The 26,740-nt window shown below is 51.2% G+C and overlaps 10 protein-coding genes across 10 annotated transcripts; 4 read left to right on the top strand and 6 right to left on the bottom strand.

Annotated features, from left to right (window-relative positions):
• Positions 1-253: 253 nt before the first annotated feature.
• On the top strand, positions 254-3,005 carry BDZ99DRAFT_462409 (Creatinase/aminopeptidase). Its single transcript, XM_033719840.1, has 11 exons — positions 254-652; positions 700-759; positions 812-977; positions 1,027-1,088; positions 1,144-1,368; positions 1,421-1,466; positions 1,515-1,982; positions 2,031-2,409; positions 2,452-2,536; positions 2,591-2,635; positions 2,688-3,005. Exons 1-11 carry the CDS (start codon positions 433-435, stop codon positions 2,927-2,929), a joined length of 1,998 nt encoding a protein of 665 aa, XP_033578100.1. The 5' UTR covers positions 254-432; the 3' UTR covers positions 2,930-3,005.
• Positions 3,006-3,267: 262 nt separating this feature from the next.
• Positions 3,268-7,008, top strand: BDZ99DRAFT_508456 (alkaline phosphatase-like protein). The gene is made up of 9 exons (XM_033724329.1): positions 3,268-3,575; positions 3,625-3,669; positions 3,719-4,201; positions 4,251-4,621; positions 4,683-4,912; positions 4,994-5,268; positions 5,329-5,849; positions 5,904-6,011; positions 6,086-7,008. The coding sequence occupies exons 1-9, from the start codon at positions 3,376-3,378 to the stop codon at positions 6,685-6,687; spliced, it is 2,835 nt and encodes a 944-aa protein (XP_033578099.1). The 5' UTR covers positions 3,268-3,375; the 3' UTR covers positions 6,688-7,008.
• A 3,898-nt stretch (positions 7,009-10,906) lies between these two features.
• On the top strand, positions 10,907-12,983 carry BDZ99DRAFT_296453 (S-adenosyl-L-methionine-dependent methyltransferase). Its single transcript, XM_033714138.1, has 2 exons — positions 10,907-12,190; positions 12,316-12,983. Exons 1-2 carry the CDS (start codon positions 11,326-11,328, stop codon positions 12,831-12,833), a joined length of 1,383 nt encoding a protein of 460 aa, XP_033578098.1. The 5' UTR covers positions 10,907-11,325; the 3' UTR covers positions 12,834-12,983.
• Positions 12,984-13,109: 126 nt separating this feature from the next.
• On the bottom strand, positions 13,110-13,384 carry BDZ99DRAFT_570393 (uncharacterized protein; the record flags this gene model as incomplete). Its single annotated transcript, XM_033727983.1, has 2 exons — positions 13,110-13,136; positions 13,188-13,384. Coding segments are annotated over 2 exons (224 nt in total), but the record flags the coding sequence as incomplete, so codon positions are not given.
• Positions 13,385-14,875: 1,491 nt separating this feature from the next.
• On the top strand, positions 14,876-15,412 carry BDZ99DRAFT_487802 (uncharacterized protein; the record flags this gene model as incomplete). Its single annotated transcript, XM_033722864.1, has 1 exon — positions 14,876-15,412. One exon carries the CDS (start codon positions 14,876-14,878, stop codon positions 15,410-15,412), a length of 537 nt encoding a protein of 178 aa, XP_033578096.1.
• A 397-nt stretch (positions 15,413-15,809) lies between these two features.
• On the bottom strand, positions 15,810-16,811 carry BDZ99DRAFT_296314 (uncharacterized protein). Its single transcript, XM_033714137.1, has 4 exons — positions 16,585-16,811; positions 16,474-16,531; positions 16,299-16,391; positions 15,810-16,218 (listed from the first exon to the last, which is right to left on the bottom strand). Exons 1-4 carry the CDS (start codon positions 16,620-16,622, stop codon positions 16,141-16,143), a joined length of 267 nt encoding a protein of 88 aa, XP_033578095.1. The 5' UTR covers positions 16,623-16,811; the 3' UTR covers positions 15,810-16,140.
• A 405-nt stretch (positions 16,812-17,216) lies between these two features.
• On the bottom strand, positions 17,217-18,073 carry BDZ99DRAFT_462402 (uncharacterized protein). Its single transcript, XM_033719839.1, has one exon. It carries the CDS (start codon positions 17,971-17,973, stop codon positions 17,611-17,613), a length of 363 nt encoding a protein of 120 aa, XP_033578094.1. The 5' UTR covers positions 17,974-18,073; the 3' UTR covers positions 17,217-17,610.
• A 2,280-nt stretch (positions 18,074-20,353) lies between these two features.
• BDZ99DRAFT_296282 (uncharacterized protein) lies at positions 20,354-22,470 on the bottom strand. The gene has a single exon (XM_033714136.1). It carries the CDS (start codon positions 22,177-22,179, stop codon positions 20,506-20,508), a length of 1,674 nt encoding a protein of 557 aa, XP_033578093.1. The 5' UTR covers positions 22,180-22,470; the 3' UTR covers positions 20,354-20,505.
• A 933-nt stretch (positions 22,471-23,403) lies between these two features.
• Positions 23,404-24,842, bottom strand: BDZ99DRAFT_385871 (clathrin adaptor, mu subunit; the record flags this gene model as incomplete). Its single annotated transcript, XM_033715453.1, has 3 exons — positions 23,404-24,282; positions 24,347-24,438; positions 24,506-24,842. 3 exons carry the CDS (start codon positions 24,840-24,842, stop codon positions 23,404-23,406), a joined length of 1,308 nt encoding a protein of 435 aa, XP_033578092.1.
• Positions 24,843-25,074: 232 nt separating this feature from the next.
• On the bottom strand, positions 25,075-26,737 carry BDZ99DRAFT_441937 (alpha subunit of succinyl-CoA ligase). Its single transcript, XM_033717789.1, has 8 exons — positions 26,480-26,737; positions 26,396-26,424; positions 26,206-26,332; positions 26,088-26,150; positions 26,006-26,031; positions 25,873-25,955; positions 25,455-25,815; positions 25,075-25,401 (listed from the first exon to the last, which is right to left on the bottom strand). Exons 1-8 carry the CDS (start codon positions 26,635-26,637, stop codon positions 25,262-25,264), a joined length of 987 nt encoding a protein of 328 aa, XP_033578091.1. The 5' UTR covers positions 26,638-26,737; the 3' UTR covers positions 25,075-25,261.
• Between the last annotated feature and the right edge of the window lie 3 nt (positions 26,738-26,740).

Genomic DNA, 26,740 nt, shown 5'->3' with positions numbered 1-26,740 from the left:
AAGGCAGAGGCGAGCAGCTCCTACGCGTCCAGTGAAGAGAGCTCGAGATGGGGGCTCAGCTCACGTGCGCGTCTTACTGAGTTAGTATTGATTGTGGTGGTTAAGAAGTGTGAATGCAGGTGGATCTCCGTCGGCTGGCTGCAGCTGCCGGAAGCGGACCCAGAGCTTGGCGGCGGGACAGAGCACCTGGGCAAACACCCGCGCGGGGTTCTAGAAGGGTTTGCTTTTGCAGCAGCGGCCGACTCGCTGCAGGCGTCAGGGTGTCGTGTCGTCTGGTCCAGGGCGGGACGATAAAAATGAGGCCGGACAGGCTCTGGGGCCTCTGCGGGCGCGGGCGTGCTCGCCAATGACAGGCTGACCGCAGCGGCTATCGTTTGTCTCTCATGCAATGCAGTCCTCTGACCTTGCCCGCGTCTCCTCGAAGCTACTCTGATGGTGCTACTGCGCTTCTTCGCGCGTCCGTCACGTAATTGCCTCCGGACCTATGCAGTCGCCAGTCCCAGCACAATTTTCCTATCAACCTTCACCCGACACTTCCACTCCACCCCGCCATTCTTCCAAGACACCGCTACGGAAATGGAGACCGTCAATACCACCGAGCGGCTCTCGCAGCTGCGGGGCTTCATGAAGGACCACAAGCTCGACATCTACAGTACGGAACTTCTCGTGATTGCGGGGAACATTCTAACCTGTGCCCAGTTGTACCCTCCGAAGACTCCCACCAGTCGGAATACATTGCACCGTGTGATGCGCGCAGAGGTCAGCCTTGCTCTACCCCGCGAATAGCCGCTCAGAAGCTCATCGAGATCAGAATACATCAGCGGTTTCTCTGGGTCTGCCGGAACCGCCGTGGTGACCTTGGAGAAGGCATCGCTTGCAACCGATGGCCGATACTTCAACCAAGCCGAGAAACAATTAGACACCAACTGGGAGCTGCTAAAGCAGGGACTGCAGGACGTGCCGACCTGGCAGGAATGGTACTATGCTGGACCTCTGATGCCGAAGGGAGGAGGCTGATCTCTACAGGACTGCAGAACAGTCTGAAGGCGGCAAAACTGTGGGCGTGGATCCCAGCGTCATCACTGGATGCAAGTGCTCACGCGATCTCGGGACAAGAGCTTTGAGGTGGCTAACCTTCAACAGCCGATGCTCGCAAACTGTTAGAGAAAATAAAAAAGAAGGGCGGTGCAGAACTAAAGCCAGTGAAAGAGAATCTGGTCGATCTGGTATGGGGTAAGGCCAAGCCGTCCCGGCCAATGGAGCCGGTCAAGATCCAGCCATTCGAGTACTCAGGAAAGAAGTTTGAGGACAAATTTGAAGAGCTCCGCAAAGAGCTTGAGAAGCGCAAGAGCCTAGGCTTCGTTGTCTGTATGTGTGGATGTGCCCTCTGGGTTTCTAAAATACTGACGGGCCATACTAGCTATGCTCGATGAGATTGCATGGCTGTACAATCTGCGGGGCAACGAGTACGGCCTCTCCCTTCATCCAGAATAGTCCAAGGCTGATTAAAACAGTATACCCTACAACCCCGTCTTCTTCTCCTACGCCGTCATTACCCCGACGGCTGCTACTCTCTACGTAGACGACAGCAAATTATCACCAGAAGTTAAGTCGCATCTTGGCGACGCCGTCACTATCAGACCCTACGACTCCGTATTTGGTGATATTGAAGCCCTGAGCACCGAGTTGACCCAAACGAAAGGCGTAGAAACCACACCAAAGAAGTTCCTAGTCTCAACGAGAGCGTCATGGGCGCTGAACCAGAGTCTAGGTGGCGCCGACAAGGTTGATGAAGTTCGAAGCCCCATTGGCGATGCTAAAGCTGTGAAGAATGAAGTCGAACTGGAGGGAATGAGGGCCTGTCATGTTCGAGACGGCGCAGCACTGATTGAGTACTTCGCCTGGTTGGAAGATCAACTAATCACCAAGAGCGCGAAACTCGATGAAGTTGATGGTGCCGACAAACTTGAGGCCATCAGATCGTATGTGCAATGTTTGGTTCAGATTACTCAAGGCTAACAACTACGCAGGAAACACGATCGCTTTGTTGGCCTTTCATTCGACACCATCTCATCCACCGGACCCAACGCTGCCGTGATTCATTACAAGCCAATGAAGGGAAATTGCTCAGTCATCGACCCCAAGGAAGTCTATCTTTGCGATTCCGGTGCTCAGTATCAAGATGGTACAACGGACACGACACGAACGCTTCACTTCGGAGAGCCTACCGAAATCGAACGGACGGCCTATACCCTTGTCTTGAAGGGCAACATCGCTCTGGAGCGGGTCAGATTTCCAAAGGGTACAACTGGCTTCGCACTGGACACCATGGCTCGTCAATTCCTTTGGGCAGAGGGCCTGGACTACAGGCACGGAACTGGCCATGGAGTTGGATCATTCTTAGTACTTACTCCGCTGTCGAGCCGTCGAAATGTAGCTAACAAATCCTAGAACGTGCATGAGGGCCCCATCGGCATCGGTACCCGACTCCAGTTCTCAGAAGTCCCACTCTCTATTGGCAATGTCATCTCCGATGGTACGTCTATACACACAGATAGAATGTCATGACATTGTTACTGACTCTTCCTAGAGCCCGGATATTATGAGGATGGAAAATTCGGAATCCGAATTGAAAGTAAGTGTAGCAACCCAACTGCGCAGCAGCTAAATGTGCCTAACATTCGCAGACATGATCATGGTGAAAGAGGTCGAGACCAAATTCAAGTTCGGAGACAAGCCTTATCTTGGCTTTGAGCACGTAACACTGGTGCCACACTGCAGAAAGCTCATTGATACGTCGCTCTTGACAGCCGAAGAGAAGGCGTTCCTCAACGAGTACCACACGGAAGTTTTCGAGAAGACGAAGGAATTCTTCAAGGGCGATAGCCTTACTTTAGACTGGCTGAAGAGGGAGACACAGCCATACTGATCTCTTCTTACATTCTGCTATTGGCATGCCTTCGGCTACACGGAATTGGTTGCATTGCTGGATGGTTGGTCACATGGGGACAGTGATCCTAGGATGTTATCGACCAGGTTCTCTTGATAATGGCTGGCTAGGCCTGACTGTGAAGCGGCTCCGGATTAATTCATTACCTAAAAGTCTCCCAAATTCAGCGACCTCGGGAGCAAATGATATCCATACAGCGTTGAGCAAAGAAGTTGAATAGTGAAATATTTGTGACTAATGCTCGGCCTAGCCCCTTTGAGATTTCGAAACATACAGCTACCCTGATGAACTTCAAACGCGAAACCCAACGTCCGCGACGCCGTGTTCCCCATGGCACCTCAATGCTCTGGAAGCTTAACGACCCCATAAAAATCACCACAATGCCGATTGTTGTGTAGCAAAATCCTCCGTCTTCAAGCGCTAAGATGGGAGTCCGCGCAGACTCGCTGTTTCTCACAGCAGCGAACCTAATTCTTCCTACGTCTATTCTAATATTTGCTACGGCTTTCTTTCCCTATAAGCCCTTTTTACCCGGTCTTGCAAAATATGAGGACACTAGATATGGAGCGCCACCAGAGGCTCCGTTCGACAAGGTCATCTTCATGGTCGTTGATGCTCTTCGAAGGTGCCTACCGTTCAAGGTCATTCGAGCTCCTAGTGCTGACAATATGCAGTGATTTCGTGTATTCAGAGAAGTCAGGATTCAAGTTCACTCAAAGGTATGCCTTCAATCTACAGCTCTATATTCCCCAAGCTAATTGAACGCAGTCTCATTTCTTCTGGCGCAGCCATCCCCTTCACCGCCCATGCCACCTCTCCCACCATTACCATGCCTCGCGTGAAGGCCATCACGACTGGCTCTATACCGTCCTTCCTAGACGTGATCCTCAACTTCGCCGAGTCCGACACGACGTCTACTCTCGCACACCAAGACACCTGGCTGGCCCAATTGAAGGCAAAGGAGGGCGGAAAACTAGTCATGTACGGCGATGACACCTGGCTCAAGCTGTTTCCAGACACTTTTAGCCGCGCCGATGGGACGTCGAGCTTTTTCGTTTCGGTCAGTGGCGCTTGCGGCAATCCCCGTGTATGTAGAGCCGTAGAACTGAGACACCAATGGCAGGACTTTACAGAGGTTGACAACAATGTGACCCGGCATGTCCCCGGAGAACTTCTGAATAGTGATTGGAATGCTATGATCATGCACTACCTAGGACTTGACCATATTGGACACAAGGCCGGTCCTAACAGGTATTTCAGCACGTCCTCTGCCAGGCGGCATGGAGCTAACACAGGCCAGTCCCAATATGATCCCAAAGCAAATCGAAATGGACGGAATAGTCCAGCAAATCTACGAAGCTATTGAAGGTGAGACTCACCTTGAAAACGCTCTATTCGTCCTCGCCGGAGATCATGGTATGAACGATGGCGGCAATCATGGCGGATCTGCCCCTGGGGAAACATCACCTGCTTTGGTCTTCATATCACCCAAGTTGAAGATGATTACACCTGGAGTAGAATGTCCGACGACGCCAAGCCAGGACTTTGACTACTACACTAAGGTTGAGCAATCTGATATTGCTCCGACCTTAGCTGGATTGCTCGGATTCCCTGTTCCTCTGAATAATCTAGGAGTCTTCATCCCCGACCTCTTGCAGTTCTGGGATAAAGGTAAAAGCTCTCCCCATCTATATGTTCACAGAGTTTAGGTCACTAAAATAAAGAACCTCAGGCGTCGATCGCGCTCAACTTCTCCTTGGCAACGCAAGACAGATCAATACTATAGTCAAGGCCACTTTCCCCAGCTCTGATTTTGAGCATGACCCGAGCGTTTTTCTGTCAGCTTGCACTGGCCTATCGACCGGCGATGAGCTAGCGTGCGATTGGAAAAGAATCCTTCAAATTGTGGCAGCATACAACGAGGAATTCATTGCCGATGTGGGCCTCAATCATCTCCTCGAAGTACGTTTGAGTCTGCATCGTCCCAATTATTCGAGGCTTTGAACCACTATGCGCAAGATATGATAGGCTAACTAGCTCCAGTTCTGCAGAAAGGCACAAGATGTAATGAGCAGCACCGCCAGCAACTACGACGTCTCGCGCCTTATCATAGGATGCTCTATTGCGTCCGTCTCCGTCGTCCTCACACTTCTTTCGATGATGAGGTCATTGTCTAAGCCCAACTCGACCGGTGTTTTCTTCGCCCTTTACGTACTACTATATGGCATCATGATGTTCGCGAGCAGCTATGTGGAAGAAGAGCAACACTTCTGGTATTGGGCTACCTCGGCCTGGTTCTTCTACCTCTTTATCTATAGGTAAGCAGCAGCCAGCTATTCTCGATTTGAATCGAACATATTGAGCCAACCATATGTTAGATCCCGAAAGAAAGAGCAAGAGTCCTTCGCCCTGCACCCGGCACTCATGCTACTCATATGTGTCCGCATTATGCGCCGCTGGAACCAGACAGGCCAAAAGTACGCCGGCGCGCCTGACATCGTTCACAGCGACTTCCTCAACAACCCGTTGATGCTATGGAGTCTCATCGGCGCAACATATCTCGCGACCACGCTTCGCTTATCTCGACAAGTAGCAAGATCTGTCTCCGAATCCGAAGATGACTCTGAAAACGGCATTTCCGAAGCCCATAAGTTAATTGGCGCTCTTGTGATGATGCCACTAGGATTCACAGCTTTCCTCTTCAAGCTTGGTTTCACAGCGAAAGATGCGCCCGAGCTAGTTGAGGGGATGACTAGCGCGTTACTAGACTGGGTGGACAGTTTGTCCCTCGTTGCGATCTCAAGAGCCATATTCTGGGGGATCGGAGGAAGCCTTCTCTGGCTTACTATCAACGAGTGGAGAAAATCGAGGGCGAGGAAGGGTGCACGGGGAAGTGGGAGTTAGTTGTTCTGTATCAATATGTGCACGTATTTTCAAGGCTTACATGAAATAGGTCTCGCTGCCTCTCTATTCGACTTCCTAAGCCTCTTCCTAATTACTCAAACTCGAGCACAAAACATCCCCCTTTACCTCCTCTTCCGCGCGATGCTTTTCTTCCTCGGTAAGGCGATCTTTTTTTCCACGGGACTGCTCTTCAATCATCACGTCCGATTCACTGATATGACTTCTGTCTAGCACACCTCGGCCTCACACCCACCCAGATAACGCTTTCCACTCTTGTTCTCTCCCACGTCTCTTTCTTTGCCCTTGGGAATAGCAACGCCATCTCCTCCATTGACCTCTCAAACGCTTACAACGGCGTCTCGGGTTACAACGTCCTCGCCGTCGGCTTCATGCTCTTCGCCTCAAATTGGGCAGGGCCAATCTACTGGGCCAGCTACGGGACTCTACTCCTCTCGGTTCACGATAGCGACATCGCCGAAGCTAGTCAGACTCACGAACAACAAGACAAGAAAATCAAATCATGGGTCGCTGCTGAGCGCCAGCAGTTGCATAGTTTAGCTGTTGCAACCTCGACGCCTAATAAGAATGAGAAGGTGGGGGAAAATGCGAGCGGGGAAGAGAGATTGTTCTTCAACCATCTAGCCCTCTTGACGCTATTTACGGCTACGGGTTTGCTGGCAGTGCAGGTCGCTTGCACGGTGCTTCGCACGCATTTATTTATCTGGACGGTGTTTAGTCCGAAGTATCTGTACGCGATGGCGTGGGGCCTGGCTTTTCATTTGGGGATTAATGTGGGGTGGGGCAGTGTGGTTTGGTGGGTTGGACGATGGTGAAGAGAGTTGGGATCGAAGGCAGAAGATGGAGAAAAGGCTGCGTCTTACATATGCGCGCATTGCTGTAAGAGGAGGGTTTGAAAGTTTGTTATAGTAGGGCCCTTGGAGCTTATGGCCAAGGCAATCAAGACACTCATTCATTAACACTGCAGCTGAACGGTTTATTCGGAGGCGGATTCTACAACTCATCGCTTATAAGAGTGTCTGAAAACCTGAAACGCGACGCTGCGGGAGCTATGTCGAGCTAAATCACGAGTTTTATGGACAGCGTCGATCTGCTCATATTCCTAGCACCGCAACGAAACACCATGGAACCCTGAGATTTGCACTCTAGTTTTTCTAGGAATATCTTTTAGCTATTTGGCTAATTTGACGCTGACACATTTACCAAGGACTCGTTTTTTTTTGAGCCCCAGAGCTAGATAGGGACACGGCTAACGTTCTAGAGATACGTATGTCACGTAATACTAACAAATTACGTCACTATGCTATATCAGCTGGCATAGAGACTAAACTAAACGGCATGGCAATGGCTCGTCGTATAGGCTAGGTACTCATTTATGTGACTGTATAAACACCCGTAGAATACTTTGCTTTTGCTGGTGGAGCTGAGCTCGCCAAGTTTTGGAACGTCGTCTCATCACTTCAGCTTGCGGAGATCCTACACCCACTCTTTTATTGAAAAGAAACTTGCGCAGCTTTTACTCCCGCTTGAGTTTCTCCTAGATAGGAACAACCTTTGAGGGGAACCATTTGCTCACGATTGCGGCGTTCCTTCGCTGCCTACTCCCAGACGATCTCGTAGGCAGCAGTATCTCCAACACTAAACAGGTCCTAATCATCATCAACGCGAACGTAAACCTCCTATGCTCGTTCTAGTCTCTCGGTTTGAGCTCTAAACTCGCTTAATGTAAAATTCTCTCTCTCCCATCTTCATTCATAACTCATTTAGTTAGCTTTATACCCATGGCATCATCATCTGAGTCTGATCATAGCGGAGGAAGTAACGTAAGAAACACTCTCGCAGCAAAAAATCGATATCTAACGGCACACCTTTACTGGGAGAAAATACATTCCAAAGAGACTCTCCCAACTGCGTATTTTCCAGATCAAAGAAGAAAGTCTGAACAAAAGCGATCACTCACACAAATCACCATCCATGTCAGACGACTGCTAAGATGCGGAAAAAATTCGCAATATTATCTCTGTCCTAGCTGCGAGCACTATGACAAGAAATTTGATGTCATTTTCGAACCCGACGATTTTGTCCAACGGGTGGATATACGTCACATAAGTGACTTTTCTACATGGAAATGCTACCAACGATGCGCTATGTGCAGGTTGTTGGCGCACGCAATTCGAAAAAAGATAGCTGGTTATCCACGCAACTGGGACCCTAAGTGTTATTCCGATGTCATCCCTCATGGCTTTTTCGCGATTTACGCGGTCAATCTTCTGAATCAAGTTGAAATAGAGAATGCGATCTACTATCATCCGGAACGATTCGCCATGGGCTTAGCCGTCACATTTGACCTGACTAGAAACAGTACAAGCGCATGAATTTAGAGTTCTCACATCATCGTCGAGATGGCATTATCATGCAAGCCGCTGGAGCGCCTCATCCGAAATGCCATATGCCTTTCCTGGCAAGCGTACTAGATCGAAGAAGATTTGATTATGAAAAAGCAAAGCGCTGGATCGATCCCTGCCGCAACGAACACGCAGAATGTCGTGCCAAGACCTAGACGTCTGAGGAAATTGCAAGTCTGAGAGTCATCGACTGCCACTCGGGGCTATTAGTGGAGAAGCCGCAGGAGTCCGATTACGTTGCTCTGAGCTATGTATGGGGCGCACTTTCACGCTCTCGCTTGTCAACTTATTTGATGAAACCCAGAAGAAGTGGACCCAGCTTCCGCATTCAACATGCTCCTAGGACTATTAAGGATGTAGTAGTGGTAACCGGGGCTTTAGGGTTTCGCTTCCTAAGGGTTTCGCTTCCTATGGGTAGATCAATACTGTATCAATCAAGACAATTAAGAGGAAAAACACAAGATAATTGGGATGATGCATTGAATATATGAGGGTGCTGCTATTATTATGGTTGCAGCTGCAGGCAAAAACAATCGGTATGGGATTGTTGGCAGCGGAACTAATTCGCTTCATGCTCGAACCCGAGCTAGGCAGCCTACAGCTTCAATTAGCGGGAGCCGTGTCTTATTGTCAACGCTTCCAGATATAACTCACCAGCTCCGGACAAGTATATGGGCGACTCGGGGGTGGACCTTGCAGGAAGCGCTGCTCTCTTCCCGGTGCCTAATTTTCTCCTATTCACAAACATTTTTCCTCTGCAAAACTACACTACGCACCGAGACACTTCCTACTATGCCGGCCATTCGGGATCCTAGATCACAAGAAATAACTTTACGCAACCTCTTCGACCTATCCACCGCCAACGCTACGAAATTGCATCAAGCACCTGAGTCCCCCTTACAACTTCTAGAGTCTTATATTCGGATGTATCTGCTTCGTTCCCTCGCATACGACTCGGATGCTTTGAATGCGTTCCGAGGCCTTCTAGTTCGAGCTCCCTTCGACTCCTTCTAGGGAATTCCGTTCATTCCTCGACAGGGACACATTCTTTGCAAAGATGTCGAAAATTCGAAAGACGAGCTCGAAGCAACTTTTCTTGTTACTACAGCGTTCCTGAAAGGACTTTGTTGGTATACCAGAAAAGTATCCACTTCGGATCGGCGCAGACAGTCACCAACCTGGTCCTGGGCCAGCATGAAAAAAGTGTCTGTCAAGTTCTTCCAGGATCCAGATGGACCCAGTGAATCGCCTGACTTATTTCAAGCCAACAAGGACTGTAATGTCCAGATCTCTATCTTCAGCAAGAGTCTCGCTACATCATGGGATTCCGTAGCTGATATGTGGCGCCTTAGAGATAGGAACGTAGTTCCAGAAGACATTGTGCATCCGCAGCTCATAATAAGCGCCTTCTCCATAAACACAACCAAGCTCACCATTATCAGGATGTTGAGACGTTCTTATGACTACCCAGAGCTTCAGCGGGCCATTCACATTCGAATTGGGGAGAATGAACACACCTTCCCGTTTCATATGGACTCTTCGGAATCCCTTCTTGAAGTCTCCCTCAGCTTTGGAGAGTGTATAGTGCGGAATCCCTATTGGAAGATGATCAAGATCAATCAGTGCGCATGGCCCGAATGGTGCGAACCTCCCCAAGAAAGAGGTTCAAATTATATCGAGTCGGTGGAGCCAAAGACAATTTACCTAGTTGTTGAAGAGATAGCTAGTGAGTGGAGGCGAGTTGGCTGCTGCATTGGAGAGAACATCGACGAAGGCATGACAAAGGAAGAATTTGTTCTTCGTTGACACATTAAGATGTGGTGGTCACATGCATCTTCTCGCATTCCACCTCCCATCAGATTTCATCCAACACATCAATCTTGCAGATCGAACTCCCTCTAGAGGATTGCATGGATCGGGTACATGCTAAAGATAATTTGGCTCAACCCTTCGCTAAACTCGGAGCTTATGTCCACGACATTCGAGGCACTCATTCATTGACATTAGAGCCAGACGGCTTCTTCAGCGGTGGATTCTGTGAGAAACACGTAGCCTCTTACTTGCCACTGAGAACGATTGAAGGCAATCGGTATCGCCATGTTGAGGCTGTTTAGGAGGCGCGAGTTTGGCGGAAGTTGCTCTTCACCCGTGATTGAATATTTGGATTTAGCCCTGCCATCTTGCGGAAAGGAGAAATCTGTGTCGTCCATTCGGTTCTGTTATGTCGGCTATACTAAGAATAAAGGTGGACTGCTATCAGTTCGTTGTTGAGGCATACACGCTTGGAATTTTGGATGGGGAGGTTGTTGTAGCATGTAGAGATGGGGAGAAATTAGACATTCGCTTTTGAAGGTTCGATAATGCGATTCATTCGAGGACTTGGCTTTCGTGACTTAGCGGTCTAATAGCATTCTGCCATAAATGGATACGAAATGTTACCATGACTCCGAGGTTGAAATAAAGGCTTTTCGGTGGCGTCGTCGTCACACGCCGCTGATTGGTGGGCGAGTTTTATCACCTCCAAGGCTTCCAGTTTCTTTCAACGTCAGACATATCGGCCTCCATCTCCATCAGCCTCGACAACGAGACACTATTCCTTTCCAAGTGTCTCATCAGAAGTTGTGAACTGCTCGAAGACAGGAAGCTTCAAGGCTGTCCTACTCCGCAGATCGACACCCACGTCATCGGCAACCCGGCTGATCCACCCTGCATTTCATCAACCCTCAGCCTGAGAAGAGTCACCGCAGGCTTGCCGCATCTAGCAATCCGACTAAGCTATCGTGAGGTTACTCAGCGGACTCATTCGCTAATTCAAGAGCACCCCGCGGGGGCCAATCCATCATCGAACCCGTCAAACCCGTTACCTGATTTCTCAAAGCCGAGCTACTGTTCAAATAAAGTCTCTCCCCTTCTCTTGCTCTCATAGTTTTCCACTCATCAAAACTCCCCCATTTCTTCAAAATTGCCCAGTCTACCAGTCCTAGTTCTTCCCATTACTCTGTCAATCTCACACTTCCATCAAAAACCAATCCTCCATTTCCATCCAGCATGGCAGAAACTACCCCAGAAACCCAATCCGCCTCCGCAATCCGCCTCTACACCCACCGTGCTCCTATCTATGACTCATCCTACCACCCCTCCTTCACCGTCCGCCTCTTCTCCCACATATCCCCCCACCTCTCCCCGGGGCTCAAAATCCTCGATCTAGCCTGCGGCACCGGCCTCCTCACCTACCAACTCGCCGCCGCCGTTGGGCCCAGCGGGCGCGTCGTAGGCATAGACGTCACGCCCGGCATGCTCGCCGTCGCGCGTGCAAAACTCGCCGCAGAGCCAGAGAAATACGCGAACGTGGCATTATACGAGCACGACGTGACCGACCTGGACGGAATCAAGGAGCTGGCGGGGATGAAGGGGAGATTCGACGGGATCACGGGCGCGAGCATGTTTGTGCTTTTCCAGGACCCGGTGGCGGCGTTGGGGCATTGGGTGCAGTACCTGAAGCCGGGGGGGTTCGTGGCGTTGGATGTCACGCATCCGCAGAATCTGGCGTATAGCGGGACCGTGGAGAAGACGGCGAGAAGGATGGGGGCGTTTATGCTGTATAACCGCATGTGGATGAAGGGCCCGGAGTCGCTGGAGGAGGTGATGCGGAAGTGTGGGGTTGAGGTAAAGGAGATGGTGGTCGTGGAGAATCAGAGCGGGCAGGGGGATAAGAAGTATGGAGTTGAGGAGGCGGATAGGCTGTTTGAGGAGGGAATTGATAAGGAGATTTGTAGGGGGTTTAAGGAGAGTGAGGCGAAGAGGGCGGAGGCGAAAAGGTTGTTTAAGGAGGAATGGGAGAAACAGGCGGTAAATGGGTGGGTGGACGAGGTGGACACGGTGTTTTTGGGGATTGGGAGGAAGGATGTTGAAGGTTAGTGATTTGCAATACCATATGGCCTTTCCAGGTATTTCAAGATGAGAAAGTGAAACCGCTTCCCTAAATCACCAGCTTACCTTGAATAATTCCTATCAAAGCTAACCATACTGTGTGGATAGAACCCAAATCAGAATTCAAAGCCTTACCCATCCACTCCAAAGTAGCCTTCTCGGGAGGCTGCCGGTGCGGTAGCATTACCTACACCAGCACGACTGCTCCTTCAGCAGCATGCTGCTGCTACTGCGCCGCCTGCCGCCAACTCTCCGGCTCCGGTTGCATCCCCTGGGCCCAGGTCCATACCGACGCCCTCACCATCACCATCACCGCCCCAAAATCAAGCTCCGCTCAAGCCTCAACCACCTTGCACACCCTCAACCTCTCCAACGCTGCAGAGCGCCAATTCTGCAATGCCTGTGGCACACCTCTTTTCATGGTCTATAAGAGAAATCCAGAGGAAACGAGCGTGAGCATGGGGAGTATTGATGAGGCGAGTCTGAGGTGTGAATTACCGGAGATTGGGAGCCATATCTTTCTGAAGGAGAAAGCCAAGTGGGTTACGCTGCCGAATGATTGGGCGTTGAGGTGTGATGAGTTTACAGGGAGGACCGCGGAGGAGGTGCTTGGTGGGAGCGACTAATTGTGAAGGGGGGATGAGAACAGCCAGTAATACAGCATGCGGTACGGCAGGCTAAAAGCAGGCACATTTCACACTCGGCAAGCATCAAGCAATGGGTATAGTGTTTAGGTGCATTATAGCTTGCGATGCATAGTTATAGAAAATGCCGCGAAGCGGATCGGTACTAAGACTTTTTTGATTAAAAAGATCCTTCAGTTTGCACAGTCCTTAGATAACCCCGCAGTGGCCTTGATGAATTCTCGAAGAGGCGGCAACGCGCATTGGCACCAATACAGGTCAGCTATTTGAAAGTGAGTATATGCACTAGCTGGGTGAGAGTTGTATGCTTATACTTACACCTGAATGTATCTAAACGTCATCGGAGGTAGGGAGGATGTTGGTAGCACGGTACCAGGCAGTGTAGACCTTCCTCTTCTGTTCCGGGGCCAGAGCCTCGAACTCCTCGGGAGTAGGCAGACGCTTAGCGATGTCGTTGTTGGCGGTGGGCGCGGCGGCGACGAAGGCCGAGAGGAAGGCCGTGAGGGCGAAGGCAATGCCGGAGAAACGCATGTTGGTGGATTGGGGGATTTGGGGTTTGGTTGTTTGATGAGTCGAAGTGATTGTAGGCTGATGTGATATGGACTTGGATGGTAGAATGCGAGGCCCTTTATATCATAAAGATGCAACCGTGGCGAACATTGGCAAACATTGGCAAACATTGGCATTACGAAGCTGATCCAAGGCACGGCGCTATTCTTCCTAATTCCTTTGAATAAAGGCGTTATCGTAAAACACGTTACATCGCGTTGCTAACTGCCCCAATGACTGGTCCTGGGATCCGTCCCAAGATCGTGTCGCCATCGGCCTAATGAGGCAGGACGGATCTACCCCGGAGCATAACCAACAAAGCTTCTCGAAGGGATTGGCCGCGGACGGACCAACGCTTATCTGCACGTCAATCGCTTGCCTATTCGCGTCTGCCAAGAATAGCGTCGTACCCGGGGCAAGTGTTGTACATGGTGGGTCTTACACGAGAGTAATCTATATTCCAAATGCACCAATCACAGTCCCCAATTATTCTCCGGGACTGGCCGGTGAATGTGAAGCCAGCTTTGCTCGATGAAATGGTTTGCTTGATGAAGACGGCTTGCTTGAGAAGTAAGAGTTTAGAGGTAAATGCACAGTTCTCTTTTGCACGTCACACCCAAACACCAATCATGGATATCCCAATTTTCACATTCAGTTCGCAAATGTTCGCGCTTCAGAAATTCTGGTCAGAGTTCTCGAAGTTCTCGAAGATCTATTCGAGACACTTCCATGCCCAGATCGCATTGCAGGTTACTGCGGGGGCGAAGACTTTATCGGTTTAAGCGTCGATGTACGATTATTGCGTGTGAAACTGGCAGGATTTCAAGCATATTCCCTTCGAGGAAGGTAGTACCACCACTGCATATTCACCATCAGGCCACCCAAGCACCGAATACGAATGCGGTTGACGTCAACGCAAATCAGTATCCGATGACCCGGGAGTTGGTCGGCTGCTGTATGTACCAAGTAATCCCAGAATTTGTTTCGAAACTAATGACTGGTCTCGTACTTCACGCTTCACGATGAGTTTCCTGAAACACTTCCAATACAAGCCGTTAGCGTCAGGCGAAAACCGCGATTCCTCATCCGAAATAGACGACGACGAGACAAAAGGCTTTCTGAATGGTGCTCCGGCTCGAGATGGCGACCGAACGAAACCAAGTCGGAGGGTGCTGGTGCTCCTAACGGTCCTTAACGCATTCGTCCTGCTCCTCTCACTCACGCTGTTTGCAACATGGTTCTACAATCGAAATTCCAACGTACTCAACGCCGACTATCACCGGGCCGCGCCCTATAGCCCGGTCTACGACAGATTTGACCTTGATCCGACACTCAAGAAGATCAACGGAACGTTCTACAGGCCGAAAGAGGGCGGTTCTATCGCGCGTCAGCAGCCCAACCCCGAGGCCGACGCCATCTGGGACGAATGGGAGTTAACCCGCGTGTACCCAGTGACTCGCGACGAGCTCATCAAGATGGGAACGGACCCGTCGACAGTAGCCAAGCTGGAAAACGACGTGTGGGGCCTGGGCGACGACGCGTACGCCGCCATCTTCGACGTATACCACCAGATCCATTGCCTGAACTCCTTGCGGCACGTCGCGTATGGGGACTACTACAACCTGAGCATGGCCCGGGCCCACACGATCAAGCAGCGCGAGATACACATCAACCACTGTATCGACATCCTGCTGCAGGGGATACAGTGCCACGCAAATTTGGATCTCATCCCGCTGCACTGGGTTGAGACGCAGGAGTATCCCTTCCCGGACATGTCGATCAACAAAAAGTGCGTCAACTTCGACAAGTTTACCGATTGGCGGAAGGAAAATACTATTGATATGGTCAAATACGTCAAGGTCATGCAAATGGACGAGAGCATTAAGCCGGGCATTAAGCAACACCCGGCGGCTGATCAGTACTATGAGTATTGGGGTTATGAGAATCCAAATCACAAGCCGAAGTCGGAGGGAGGGCATGGTCTTCCGCTGGATGAGGACTCGAATCTATAGCGTAGTCGATGGTCTTTGTTACTTTTGGCTATGTTGTGTAGTGCGACTCGGAATATCTGCTCAGCACTGCCGCGATCATCAGCAATCAAGTCCAAAATCGTGGAGCAAGTTCTCGGAAAGACTGTACTTGTTGGGTGTCGAAAGCCGTTGCAATAGCCGTCCAGCTGCGTAGACCGCGTTGTTCCCGGCAGTATGTGCAGGGTCGTTAACCGGCATACTTGCGAACAAGGCGGACTAGGGTCACCCTATATTTCTCGTTGTAGATATTTGAAGCTGGAATCTATGTATCAATATTTTCATTGATGCGAGTGCAAGAGCCGTTGGTTGCGTAGATACCATTCGCAGGAGCAGAGCAGGCAGTGCAACTAATCAGCCGTCCCCAAAAAGACGCAGCTAGGGTATTTGACGATAAGCCATGAGCACATCCCCTAAACGATTAGAAGTTGAAAATGGCACGCCGTACAATCTCTGCAGACATATTCTGTTATGAATATAGAGGCAAATGACATGATGTAAATGTAAATATGTTTGTTAGCTTAGCCAAAGCCGCTAAAAAGCAAAACTCATGCGCATGACTTGAAGTCGTCTGCATTGAAGATATCTACAATCCTGCAGGCGCCATCAACGCCTTTCCGTATCCTATAGCTAGAGTTCTGACAGACGCATTGGTATCTGGGTGTTCGGATGGTGTGTTATGTGAAAGGAGGGTCGTGGTGGGTTGGATTGGATCATGATAGAGATATGGCGCCCCGCCTGCTCTCGCGCATGTGTAGCCATGCTTGACTGCCGCAGAATATGACGAATGCCTGTATTGTCGTATTAGCGTTCGTTATCCCAAAATCCTCTCCGGCCGGTGGGATTTTCCACGGGCTAGGAGTAACCATACCGCATATATGGCCACCGCGCCGAACACAGCCGCGGCAACGGCACCTCCGTCTTCGGGGTCCTTGGTTGAGCCCATCATTGTGTGGTTGTTTGTCTGGTGTCCCCGTTAGTTACGGTCCCAATCCAGCAGTCCGAGCGGAGGTCGAGGTAGAGGTGAAGAAGCTGGGCCGGCGTACCTTAAAGAGCGCGCCGATGACGGAAAGGATAACGATGGCGAAGATGGACACGACAATGCTGTTTGCTCGTTAGTACGATTTCTTTAGCTACTCCGAGGAGGGTGGGCGTACCATGTCCATGCATTCATGGCAGAGACAACAGGCTTCATGGTGGGCGAGCTTATCGGATGCCTGGAGGAGGATTCGGGTGGCGGGTATGGTGTCCGCGCAGTGGTAGAGCCGGGAGCGGCCTCTCGAGGTGAGCTACGGGGGAGGATATGTCGTCTCGCGTGTTAGAGGTGCTGTCCAGGACGTCTGTCGTGGCGGTAGAAGGTTAGAGATGACGACGTCCGCGGCGGCGATGAGGCGCGAACTCGTTGATGTTCACCACCGCCAAGACATGTGCCACTTGCACCTTTTCGGTCTAGTCTCATATAGCCGCATCCAGCTCGTGACTGACAGGTGACCCCCTTTGCATCAAGCTCTTCAAACCTTCAACAGCAACAACATCATTCCAGCATAGAATTTGATACTAGAGCCATTCTGAGAGACTCAAGATTCACATCGCTGATGCGGTTTGCTCACACAGACCAGGCAGTTAGGCTCGAACATACGTCAACCAGGTGTGCCATTTCAATATCGGCCAAATATTCTCTTCTAGCAGGTTTCAGGTTTCATTTACGAGAAATGCAACAATATCTACTTTAAGTAACATGTTCAATCATTTCGTACTTCACAAAGAAGATGTAGAACACACTGCTTGCTGGGGCCGGATATGCACCCTCTCGATCCAAGAAAGAAGAGCATTCGAGGATTGATGTTGCTATAGACTACTTCCAGTTACTTCAACAAATGCTAAACTTCTTTAGACTGAAAAGCTAAATGGATTAAAGCAATGAAAGGATGAAGCGGACGATCAGCAGCTGCCCCTGCCTTCTCAGGTTTACGGTGACTTGAAACACAATGAAACTTTTAAGGTTGCTTGCAGCGAAGGAAAGGGAAGAAGAAGGATGCACTGCGACTGCTCTGGGTTTTTCGGGATTATGACCAGCAACGACCCTAGCGCCTATCACCCTTAAAGTGTGTATCAAAAAAACTCAAGAATCGGCTCTGCAGGACAAGCTTCCAGAACATTAGCATACTTCTCCAGAAGACCCACTAGCTCCCAATCATCCCGCCAAAGTCGACGAAAAGGCACTCCAGGTTCCTCTCGCTCGCCAGCTCGAGCGCACTCGGACTTCCTACAAAGAAGCACATTGGTGTCCGTATATCGTTTTCCGTAAAGAAGTCGTCGAAGGCAATGATACGGAGTGTTGGGAAGCCATTGGGGCCGAATGCCCATTGCGCGAAGTCACTGAGGGCGGCCGCAAGCCTTGGGAGCTCGATGTCGCTATCGATTGAGATGGTAGAGCCGAGGTCTTTGTGTAGATGTAGTGGACCGACTCCGAGACTTGTTTCAGGGAGATCAGGGTCTGAGGCTGGGGATAACCAGGTGCCGGGACGAGCATACCGTAGTCCCATGCTTCGAGAGTCGGGCCAGGGACATCCTGAGCGGACGTCGTTCGCAGGCTGCCTTATGTAGATGACCTGTAAGGAGCGCTTTGCTGCAAGCGGGGAAAGAAGGAGTTTCTATGGGTTGCGGTCACGAGGGTCAGCCATCCCTGGATTTAAGAGAGGGGCTATTGAGGTGAGCCATACCGTATACTTAGGCCCACACCCAAGGGCAACACACTCTAAGTCGAGAACACAAAAGGGGTTTGTCGATGGATCTTCGGCCAACGTGGCAACATCCCTTGGACTCAGTGACAGATCTGGGAAGTCGTATTCCACGGCGTTGTTATCCCAGCCCCTTTGCAGATGGAAAAATCGTTTGAGTGTGCATCTGTGGTGGAGGAAAGAGTTCCAAATGGCCAACGTCCCGCCTCGCACAGCAGAGTAAATGAAGAGTTTCTCAAGGCCCTCAAATGATTCCAGAAAGTCACACATCGTGCGCGTGTAATGCATCTCCGCTTCGAGGTCCGACTGAACTCCTAGCGATTTGAGTCGAATTAGTTGGCCCTGGAAGCAGCGTGTTGTAGGAAGTCTTGCCAACCCGGACAGAAGCGTAATTTCAATGATGTAAGCGTTCCTAGATCGAAAGCGTATGCAATGGCCTCCTCAGCGAAGGTAAAATCGACCGCGGACAAAGAAAGTGCTTCAAGCGCGTGGCAGCTCGCTTCCTGTCATGCGGAGAGATACCGAGGACATGGTTTGCGAAGAAATTGTCTCCGTGGTCGCTGTCATCGTCAACAAGATCCGCAGCGATGAGATCTAATTCAAGGTTAAGCAGATGCATATAGTTCAGGCAGATAGCCTCGCCAACGGCTCTGAAGTTCGATCTGGTCCGTAGTCCCGTGAAGTGACGGCTTTTGAGATTGTTGAAAGCAGAAAGGTCCACAGGACACTCGTTGAAGATATTGGCTTCGCACCCACCGTCTATAATTAAGCGTATGGATTCTATGCCGGTTTGGTGGAGTGGAAGATAGCCATCAGAGCCCAAGATCCTTTTTGGGATGTAGCAGCCCAAGCCCCAGCTTTTGGTAGCTGTTAGTTCTAAGGAAACGTAAATGAAGAGTGGAATTTACGTGAAAATCTGCAGATTTCCATCGACGCACCCCTTCAGCAGAGCCATGACTGTCTCAGCAAGGCATCTAAAATGGATATCCTCGTCTCCGGGAATATCTTCGTCTCCGAGAATATCTTCGTCTCCGAGAATATCTTCGTCTCCGGGAATATTTTCGTCTCCGGGAATACCTTCATAGCTGTCATCATCTTGAGAGTGGTCACACCGTTTCACTCTATCAGCCTGAAATGCCGATGTAAGATGAACGGCTTTTGTATGACGAAGAAGATTTTCATCTGCCGGCTTAGAGCATGTCGACAAGAGCGAACCCACATCGATTTCATGCAGGAGCCTTTCATCCGCCGCCTTAATAGTCACTGATCTGTACAGGTGCTTAACAACGTGGGGATAGAGGGTTTTCGAAACTTCGCATAGGTTCTTCAGGTCTCTTAGGTCCTTCACCTGTCCACGTTCAACGTTAATTTGTATCTTAAGAGTTGATATGAAAGCTTACCTGCGCGATAACCATCAGTAAAATATCTAATGGGAGATCCACCAGCAGCATCTTGCACTTTTACGCCAGCTTATGGCGAAGAAGAAGAACAGACTTGGATTCTGGATCAGGTTTGATGAATTTGAAGAATAATGCTGGGAAGGAGTGCCCTGAAGTTGTTGAGCGACAGTCAGGGGGAAAGCGAATCAAGACAAGGTGTGTAGCCAAAAACTGATGTATTGATGAAGGTGAGGAAGCTACTTATTGAGCGACAGGAGGAAAAATATACAGGAAGTGGCGAAGTAAGCCAATAGGTAGGAAGGGGCCGACATTGTGGACGGGGGTAGCACAAACCTGAAATCGGCGAGGATCTAGGTTGTACAAGCCCAAAATCAGCGAGACTTGAGGTTGTAGCTACAAATCGCCGAGACTTGAGATTATACAAGAGTCCTACAGCATCTCTTCACGTCGGTGAACATAGCGCTAAACTGAGTCAATCCTGGTATACCTCTTTTCTGGGCTAGTACTTAACCGGCTTGAGGATTGATTGGCTAGAACGTTGCTATTCACCCCTAAAGGCGTCCGGAGTTGCTCCCTTACACGGTAAGTCTGTGGCTTGATATTAGAGAGTGACTACCAGACGTAAAGAGATGCTGTAACTGCCAATCAACTAGCGATCGGGCGGGCCAGCGCTTCGCTCTTCCGATATGGCGTATATCCCAAGAGATTACCCGTAATATATAGGTCATGTGATCTCAGGGGCCTTTCTGTTATTGTGCCGTTCACATACCTGCAAGTCTAGATCATGACAATAATACTGAGGTATTTGATATTAAATTTTTGTACAGGAGCGATCAACGCTTGAAGGCGTTAAACCGCAACCAATGCCCTAGATATACAACGCCATACCAGAATGCAGCTAATCTAACACAAAGTCATCTCATTAAACTCCGCCAATTTACCGGGACATGAAGATAAGGTCCAAACTGTCCTCCACCCCAGCCTCGAGCTCATGCACCCGTCGCTTCAACATGGAGTTCTGCTCCCGTTCTCTCGCAAGCCTGCCCCACACACTGCTCTGAGTGCCGCCCTCGCAGTTCGCGCATCCCCATGACTTGATCTCCACCGTCTTTGGCGTGCCTGGAGCTCGCTGGTGCAATGGTAGCTCACCCAGCACCCTGTCGTACGTCGAGCGTCGCTGCATCAGCTGTGGTGGTCCCATCGGCTTCCTCTCCCGCTCGTCGAAATCGGCTTCGCTGGCGGCGGAAGATGGTAGAGTGTCCGTGGGTGACATGGCCCCATTTCGCCGCGAGAAGACACTGTCGCACTCAGACTCGAACCCAGAGTCGCTGACGCAGCTGCCCGTCCCGCTCACGCGCTTGTGCTTGCGGGGAGTCGCATCTCTGTCCTCCTGTATACCGGTATAAGCCACACAATGTGGGCCGTGGGCACAGTCTGGGCCGCGCACCATGGCCAGGCTGCGCATCCGGGCCTCTTCTTCCTCTTTGCGGCGTTCCTTCTCTACCCGAAGCTCGTCGTACAGCATTTGCATCTTTTGGTCTTGCTCCACCGCTCTGGCAGCCATGTCGTCCAACTGCATCTTGAGATGCCTGGCCCTGGTCTCGGCTTCGTCTAGTTCGTCATCTTGGGCGGACTGCTCGGCACGGGCGTCTGAGAGTGCAGAGCTGAGGGCGCGGTAGGAGGACTGGTATCGGGTGCAGAGGTTCTCGGCGGCACTAAGGAGATCGTGAAACGAAGATGGCGCAAGAGGGTCGACAGGCCCGTGCGGGAAGAGGGTGTGGGCGATGTCGAGAGAAAGAAGTTCGTCGGAAGGATTGTGGTAGTTCTTTGGCGCAGACTTCGAGGGCGTTGTGTCTGCTTTCGAAGAGCTTAAGAGCCAGGAGAACTTGCTCGGGGTTGAGACCGGGGTGGGGGTTGAGTGTGTGGTAGAGACGGAGCTTTTCGAGGTTGTGGTCCGGTTAAATATTGGAGCGCGAGTAAATATGTTATTCGCCATGGCGTATTCTTGGTCTAATTCTTCCCCCTCTCCTTCGCGCTCGTCTTCACTGTCTTCGCTGTCCTGCTGTTCTTCGTCTTCCGAGTATTCTGGCTCCTGGGGACGCGAGGCCACTCCCAGTGCAACGGGAGCGGAAGAACCGCTGAACCAGTCGCTGAAAACCTTTGCGACGCGCGGCTTGGCTTGTCCGGCAGACTCTAGGGTGGCTCTCGAGGGTATAAAGCTGGCGAGGGACTTGGTCGGGGAGTGGAGGGGTGGCTTGGGTTGTTGTTGCAGCGATGATGTAGCCCTGCTCACTAATGGTTTACAGTTGTCGAAGAAGGTGTCGGTCAAGGAGCGCTGGTGTCGGCGGTCTATAGGAGAATAGGTGTCAAGAGGTGAGGGTTGGTCGTGGTCGTAGTGCGTGGGCCGCGAGGTAAGTGCGGACGGGGGTGGTGCGAGCGGGATATCGTCAAAGGCGGCGTCGTCGAAAGAAGCAGCGATGGATGGAGGGTTTTGCCGGAGAGGGTGTGCTCTGTTACTGTCGCCGCCGCGAAGGGAGCAGAGAGTGGCATGGGAGGGTTGCGGAGGGAGAGGGTGTCGCGAGGTCCGGTGGGGTAAAGTTTGAGCGGACATGATGAAGCCCGGAATCGTGACTGCAGCCCCAAGGTTGAGGGGTGCCAATCAGCGCCGGAATGTGTCGTCTAGTCGAGAGTAGAGTGCGCTCTCCTCCAATTTCCGTGTGTCAGGCGTCGCAATGGGTGTGAAACGCGATACAGAGCTGTAATATGGGTCTGCTCAGGGAAGGCCTAGTCGAGGGCGTATCGATAGGCGACGGGCAGGAGGAGGGTTTGGGCGGATCAAGCAACAAATGCAACAACAGTCAGGCCGGACAATAACAATTAGTATTGGGTGCAGGTGGAAGAGAGAAGACTCGGTGAGAGCACTGCAGGTTAAGTAAATATTGTGGTGGTTGGGAGCTCACCGCTGATGGAGCCTTGGAGGCTGGAGTGGTCTAACCGCGAGGGGGCTGGTGAACAGCGTGGCTCGCAGGGGTCAACGCTACCGGAATCCTGCTCCTAGTCAGGCACGAAACGTCATCCTCCGCACAACACCATGATTTCTGTACATTTATCTTTGTGAGCGACATCCAAGTCTACATACAATGTCGCCAAAATCCCCGTTCGCATTGGATGTTCGCGCAAAGGCGTGGTTGCCGGCTGAGGAGGGCTGTTGAATTCTTAAATATTAACTGAGCCTACGTAGCGTGCACCCCTCCTGCCGTTTGCCTGCCAGATCGCCGTTGGAGTAGGAATACAAGTCGTAAGACGCCACAAGAGTTTGACCATGTAACGTGCACCTCATCACCTCGTGTTGGCACATGAAGTTGGCAGCAGTGCCTCACTATACACGGTCTATGCCAGATATCCGCTTGCACCCCCTCCCTTCTACTCCCTGCTTGTGATGCTTCATTAAGTGTTTGGGAAGATATTTTGAAGCGAAGATTGACGCGTGCAGCCTGTGTACACCTATCTACAGCCGCCTGAGTTGGCCTGGCAAGGTATTAGATGTGCCAAAACGACAGGCTTGTATCGCACTCAAAGGGCCGAAAATGTGATGAAGCACTCCAAGCAGCGTTGAAATAGTGTACGTAGACTGACGTCAGGCAATAGCTCTCTCGCAGCTAGGTGCTCTAACCCCAGTGCCATGCTATGCGTCATGGTAACGCATTCAATATATGCAGAAGTAATGTACAAGTTCTCGTAAAGTCGTCCGAAAGAGCAGCAAAACTCCGCTTGCTCAAAACCTAGTCGCGTAATTAGTAGCTATTCCTTCAAAGAATCGATTCTTGAGCCTGGCTTACCGTATCTCATAATTACCCGCCCGTGTCATATACCTCACCCACTTCACGCTACTATAATTACTCTTCTCAAACACCTTCAAATACCGCACCAACAACCCCGAACTCGTAAACATCAGCAAGCTAAAGCTCAACCCCAGCGGCGGTCGACTCCACGCCTTCTGATTCGTCATACTCGTCAGCGTGGCCTCCGCACTCAGCACGAACTCGCTCTGCCCCGTAAACCGCGGGATCTTCCACACAATGTTGTTGTGTTCTGGCTCGTACTTTGCTTTTCCTTGAGACGTGCGCTCTGTGATCCGCGCGGTGTTGAGGGGCGTTGGGATGCGCACGACGACGTTTGTGGCGAAGAGTTTGCTGCCGTAGTTTGCGCGGATGGCGATGCTGTATTCTACTTTTGTTTTGCCGACCTCGTTGACGATGGCATGGACTTTGAAGGGTAGGTTTACGTTCTCCGTAGCTCGGTATCGCATAAGCTCAAACTCGCCGTCCGGTGGCACGAAGCTGATTATCCTGTCCGTGTCGAACTTGCCCAGCTTCACGCACTGATGGAACTGGCAGTCCTCTAGTGTGACGCTTCCAGCGGCGGCCCGTGTCGCCTTTGTCCCTGCGCGGTTACCAGAAGGTTGGTGTAGGTTATCTTCACCCAGTGTGAGACGGTCATTGAGTCCGAATTTGCACTCAGGGGTGCCGGAGAGGTATGCGCGCATAACAATTTGGCCGTTGACGTCGGCGCGGAGGACCGTGCCGGTGGCGGACATGAGGAGGTTTACATCTTCGATAACGTCGACGAAGGCTTCGTTTTTGCGGTATTTGATGTCGTTTCTGCGCCAGGAGAGGGCACCGGTTGCTTGCATGGTGATCTTGGAGGAGTCCTCCTGAGATCGTGTCAGCGACTACTGTCCCGTGAAAATGCTCCAGTGACTCAGGGGCATTATATACCATCGCTCTTTCTGACTTGACGCCTTCCGTCGTGATATACATCTTCAGAGTATCCGTTTCGGTGTTCTGTGGGTATCCAAAGTCGAGGATTTCTAATCGTAGACATGATCAGTACCAGAGTAACAGCAGGTAGAGACTCCCAATTGAGCAGTATCATACCATCCAACAACTCATACACGAGCACAAAGTTGTTCTTCACAGCCTCCTCGTCGAACTTCCCAAAATAAGCCTTCCCCAACCCCACCAGCCGGTACAGGAACTCGAAGACGAGCGCGGCATTGGCATTGCTCTTAGTGACAGCGACTAAATAGATGTTCTCGTGTTTTACATGGCTGAAAGTCGTCGAGCCCAAGGTCAGTATAGGTGAGCGAACTTGGGCATTCGAGATGACCTGGATGCGGAAGACGTCGGCGAGGCGTGGGCGGCAGTCGTTGCGGAATGCGCGGAAAATGAGGTTCTCGCCCTTCTGGTTGAATATGAGAATACCGGAGAGCATGACGCCGGAGGTGGAATAGAGTGGAGGAGGCAGTGCAACCTCGGGGTTGGTATGTCGAGGTCGAGGTCGAGATTGGAAATGCGGGCAAGACGTTCGGCAGCGCGCAGGGACCAAGCTGGGGATCGAGGACAAGGGGAGCTTCACTCTCTATTTTTGATATTGGCACATTTCATAGCTACATCATTTCAATGCTTCTAGTGCTGGTATACCCTGCGTGCTGCGTGCTCGCAGTGGCCGCAAGTTGCTCTAAAGGACTAAATGTACAGTGACGGAACCAACGTCGACATAAATGCATGGTCCACCCACCAACTCGCTCGACCGCCCTTGACAATCTTCCATAAATCATGCAGCACGCGCAAACAAGCATACCAGACCACGTTTGGCCGAGACCCGATTTGAACCCTCCTAACCTAGATGCGCTATATCAGGTCCCGCTTCACGAACTGGTCGTACAGAGTCTTGCCGAGGGACGCTGGGCTGCGCTCGACAACAACGCCTGCGGCCTCGAGAGCGGTAATCTTCGAGTTTGCGTCTCCCTTCCCGCCGCTGACAATAGCGCCTGTTGAATCGTTAGTAAACATAATCCATTCGCATATGATTGTCCAAACGTACCAGCGTGACCCATCCGCCTGCCTGGAGGCGCTGAGATACCAGCAATGAAGCTCACAACGGGCTTGTTCGCAGTGTTGTACTGCTTCAGGAAGTCTGCCGCATCCTCCTCTGCCGAACCTCCAATCTCACCAATCATAATGATACCGTCAGTCTCCTCGTCTTCCAAGAAGACCTTCAAGCAATCGATGAAGTTGGTGCCGGAGAAGGGGTCACCTCCAATACCAACGACGAGAGATTGTCCGAGGCCGGCTTGTGTGGTCTGGTTGACGGCTTCGTAGGTGAGGGTTCCGGATCGGGAGACGATACCAACGCGGCCGCGCTTATGGATGAAACCGGGCATGATCCCGATCTTGCATTGTCCCTTTTGAGTATATTAGCATTGCTGCTAGAGAGCTATATGGTAGGAGGGGAGCATCACAGGAGCAATTATGCCGGGGCAATTGGGACCCACCATCCTCGTCTTGCCTTGCGACTTGAGGATGTCGGTAATGCGGACCATGTCTATAATATTTAGCAGCCACATCCTTCCATGGGAGCATTGCGAGTATTACCATGTTGTGGGATACCCTCGGTGATACTGAGAGACAATATCAGTATTTGTTCATATAGCCAGCGCCTGAACTGTAGACGTACGTTACAACCAAGGGTATTTCCGCTGCGATAGCTTCCTCTATCGAAGCCGCAGCGAGAGGTGGTCTAGGAAAATATTAGACAATTATTCATCTTGACCGATATATGCGGGTGCTCGTACGGGACAAAGATAGCGGACGCGGTAGCCCCAGTCTCCTTGATGGCCTCGGCAACAGAAGCAAAGACGGGCTTGCCCAAGTGCTCCTGACCAGCCTTCTTTGGATTTGTGCCTCCTACAACGTTTGTGCCTAGGGTCGACGGTTAAAGGAAATTCTCGGCGTTATCGAAGCGGTCCGGGGTGCGGCGCATACCATATTCAATTGCCTGCTGGGCGTGGAACCTGGAGGCAGATTAGCTACAGCGCAAGAAAGAGAGAGCAAGTAGAAGACACTCACGTTCCCTGCCGGCCGGTGAAGCCCTGGTATAGGACCTTGGTGTCGCCGTTGATGCGGAGGTTCTTCACCGTTGCGGCATACGGGGAAGACGAGGTGGAATAGCTTTGCCGGCTGGCCTTGCGGAGGGCGGCGCTCAGAGGACGTCGAATTGCCTGCATCGCGACAGAGTGTCTGCCACAGAAGCAGACTGTACTAGAGGGAGAGGGTGTGGGAGGACTGGGGCAACTTGAATAGAAGCTGGAGTGCGAGAGGAGGAGCTGG

The sequence above is a fragment of the Mytilinidion resinicola genome, assembly GCF_010093595.1.
Source record: "Mytilinidion resinicola strain CBS 304.34 unplaced genomic scaffold BDZ99scaffold_8, whole genome shotgun sequence".
Taxonomy (NCBI): Eukaryota; Fungi; Ascomycota; class Dothideomycetes; order Mytilinidiales; family Mytilinidiaceae; genus Mytilinidion; species Mytilinidion resinicola.
The sequence above is the reverse complement of the archived record's forward strand: the minus strand, read 5'-3'. Positions and strand labels throughout refer to the sequence as shown.

What these genes read in the sequence shown, in the direction of transcription:
- BDZ99DRAFT_462409 (XM_033719840.1), top strand. Translation starts at nt 433, where the DNA reads ATGGTGCTACTGCGCTTCTTCGCGCGTCCGTCACGTAATTGCCTCCGG. An exon ending in GTGCCGACCTGGCAGGAATG is followed by an intron (nt 978 to 1,026) that starts GTACTATGCTGG and finishes TGATCTCTACAG; the next exon opens with GACTGCAGAACAGTCTGAAG. An exon ending in ATTCGGAATCCGAATTGAAA is followed by an intron (nt 2,636 to 2,687) that starts GTAAGTGTAGCA and finishes TAACATTCGCAG; the next exon opens with ACATGATCATGGTGAAAGAG.
- BDZ99DRAFT_508456 (XM_033724329.1), top strand. Translation starts at nt 3,376, where the DNA reads ATGGGAGTCCGCGCAGACTCGCTGTTTCTCACAGCAGCGAACCTAATT. An exon ending in CTTGCAGTTCTGGGATAAAG is followed by an intron (nt 4,622 to 4,682) that starts GTAAAAGCTCTC and finishes AAAGAACCTCAG; the next exon opens with GCGTCGATCGCGCTCAACTT. An exon ending in CGCGATGCTTTTCTTCCTCG is followed by an intron (nt 6,012 to 6,085) that starts GTAAGGCGATCT and finishes ACTTCTGTCTAG; the next exon opens with CACACCTCGGCCTCACACCC.
- BDZ99DRAFT_296453 (XM_033714138.1), top strand. Translation starts at nt 11,326, where the DNA reads ATGGCAGAAACTACCCCAGAAACCCAATCCGCCTCCGCAATCCGCCTC. An exon ending in TGGGAGGAAGGATGTTGAAG is followed by an intron (nt 12,191 to 12,315) that starts GTTAGTGATTTG and finishes CTGTGTGGATAG; the next exon opens with AACCCAAATCAGAATTCAAA.
- BDZ99DRAFT_296314 (XM_033714137.1), bottom strand. Translation starts at nt 16,622, where the DNA reads ATGAAGCCTGTTGTCTCTGCCATGAATGCATGGACATG. An exon ending in GCCATGAATGCATGGACATG is followed by an intron (nt 16,532 to 16,584) that starts GTACGCCCACCC and finishes ACGAGCAAACAG; the next exon opens with CATTGTCGTGTCCATCTTCG. An exon ending in TCATCGGCGCGCTCTTTAAG is followed by an intron (nt 16,392 to 16,473) that starts GTACGCCGGCCC and finishes CGGGGACACCAG; the next exon opens with ACAAACAACCACACAATGAT.
- BDZ99DRAFT_462402 (XM_033719839.1), bottom strand. Translation starts at nt 17,973, where the DNA reads ATGGGACTACGGTATGCTCGTCCCGGCACCTGGTTATCCCCAGCCTCA.
- BDZ99DRAFT_296282 (XM_033714136.1), bottom strand. Translation starts at nt 22,179, where the DNA reads ATGTCCGCTCAAACTTTACCCCACCGGACCTCGCGACACCCTCTCCCT.
- BDZ99DRAFT_441937 (XM_033717789.1), bottom strand. Translation starts at nt 26,637, where the DNA reads ATGCAGGCAATTCGACGTCCTCTGAGCGCCGCCCTCCGCAAGGCCAGC. An exon ending in CCAGCAGGCAATTGAATATG is followed by an intron (nt 26,333 to 26,395) that starts GTATGCGCCGCA and finishes CGTCGACCCTAG; the next exon opens with GCACAAACGTTGTAGGAGGC. An exon ending in GAAATACCCTTGGTTGTAAC is followed by an intron (nt 26,032 to 26,087) that starts GTACGTCTACAG and finishes ATTGTCTCTCAG; the next exon opens with TATCACCGAGGGTATCCCAC.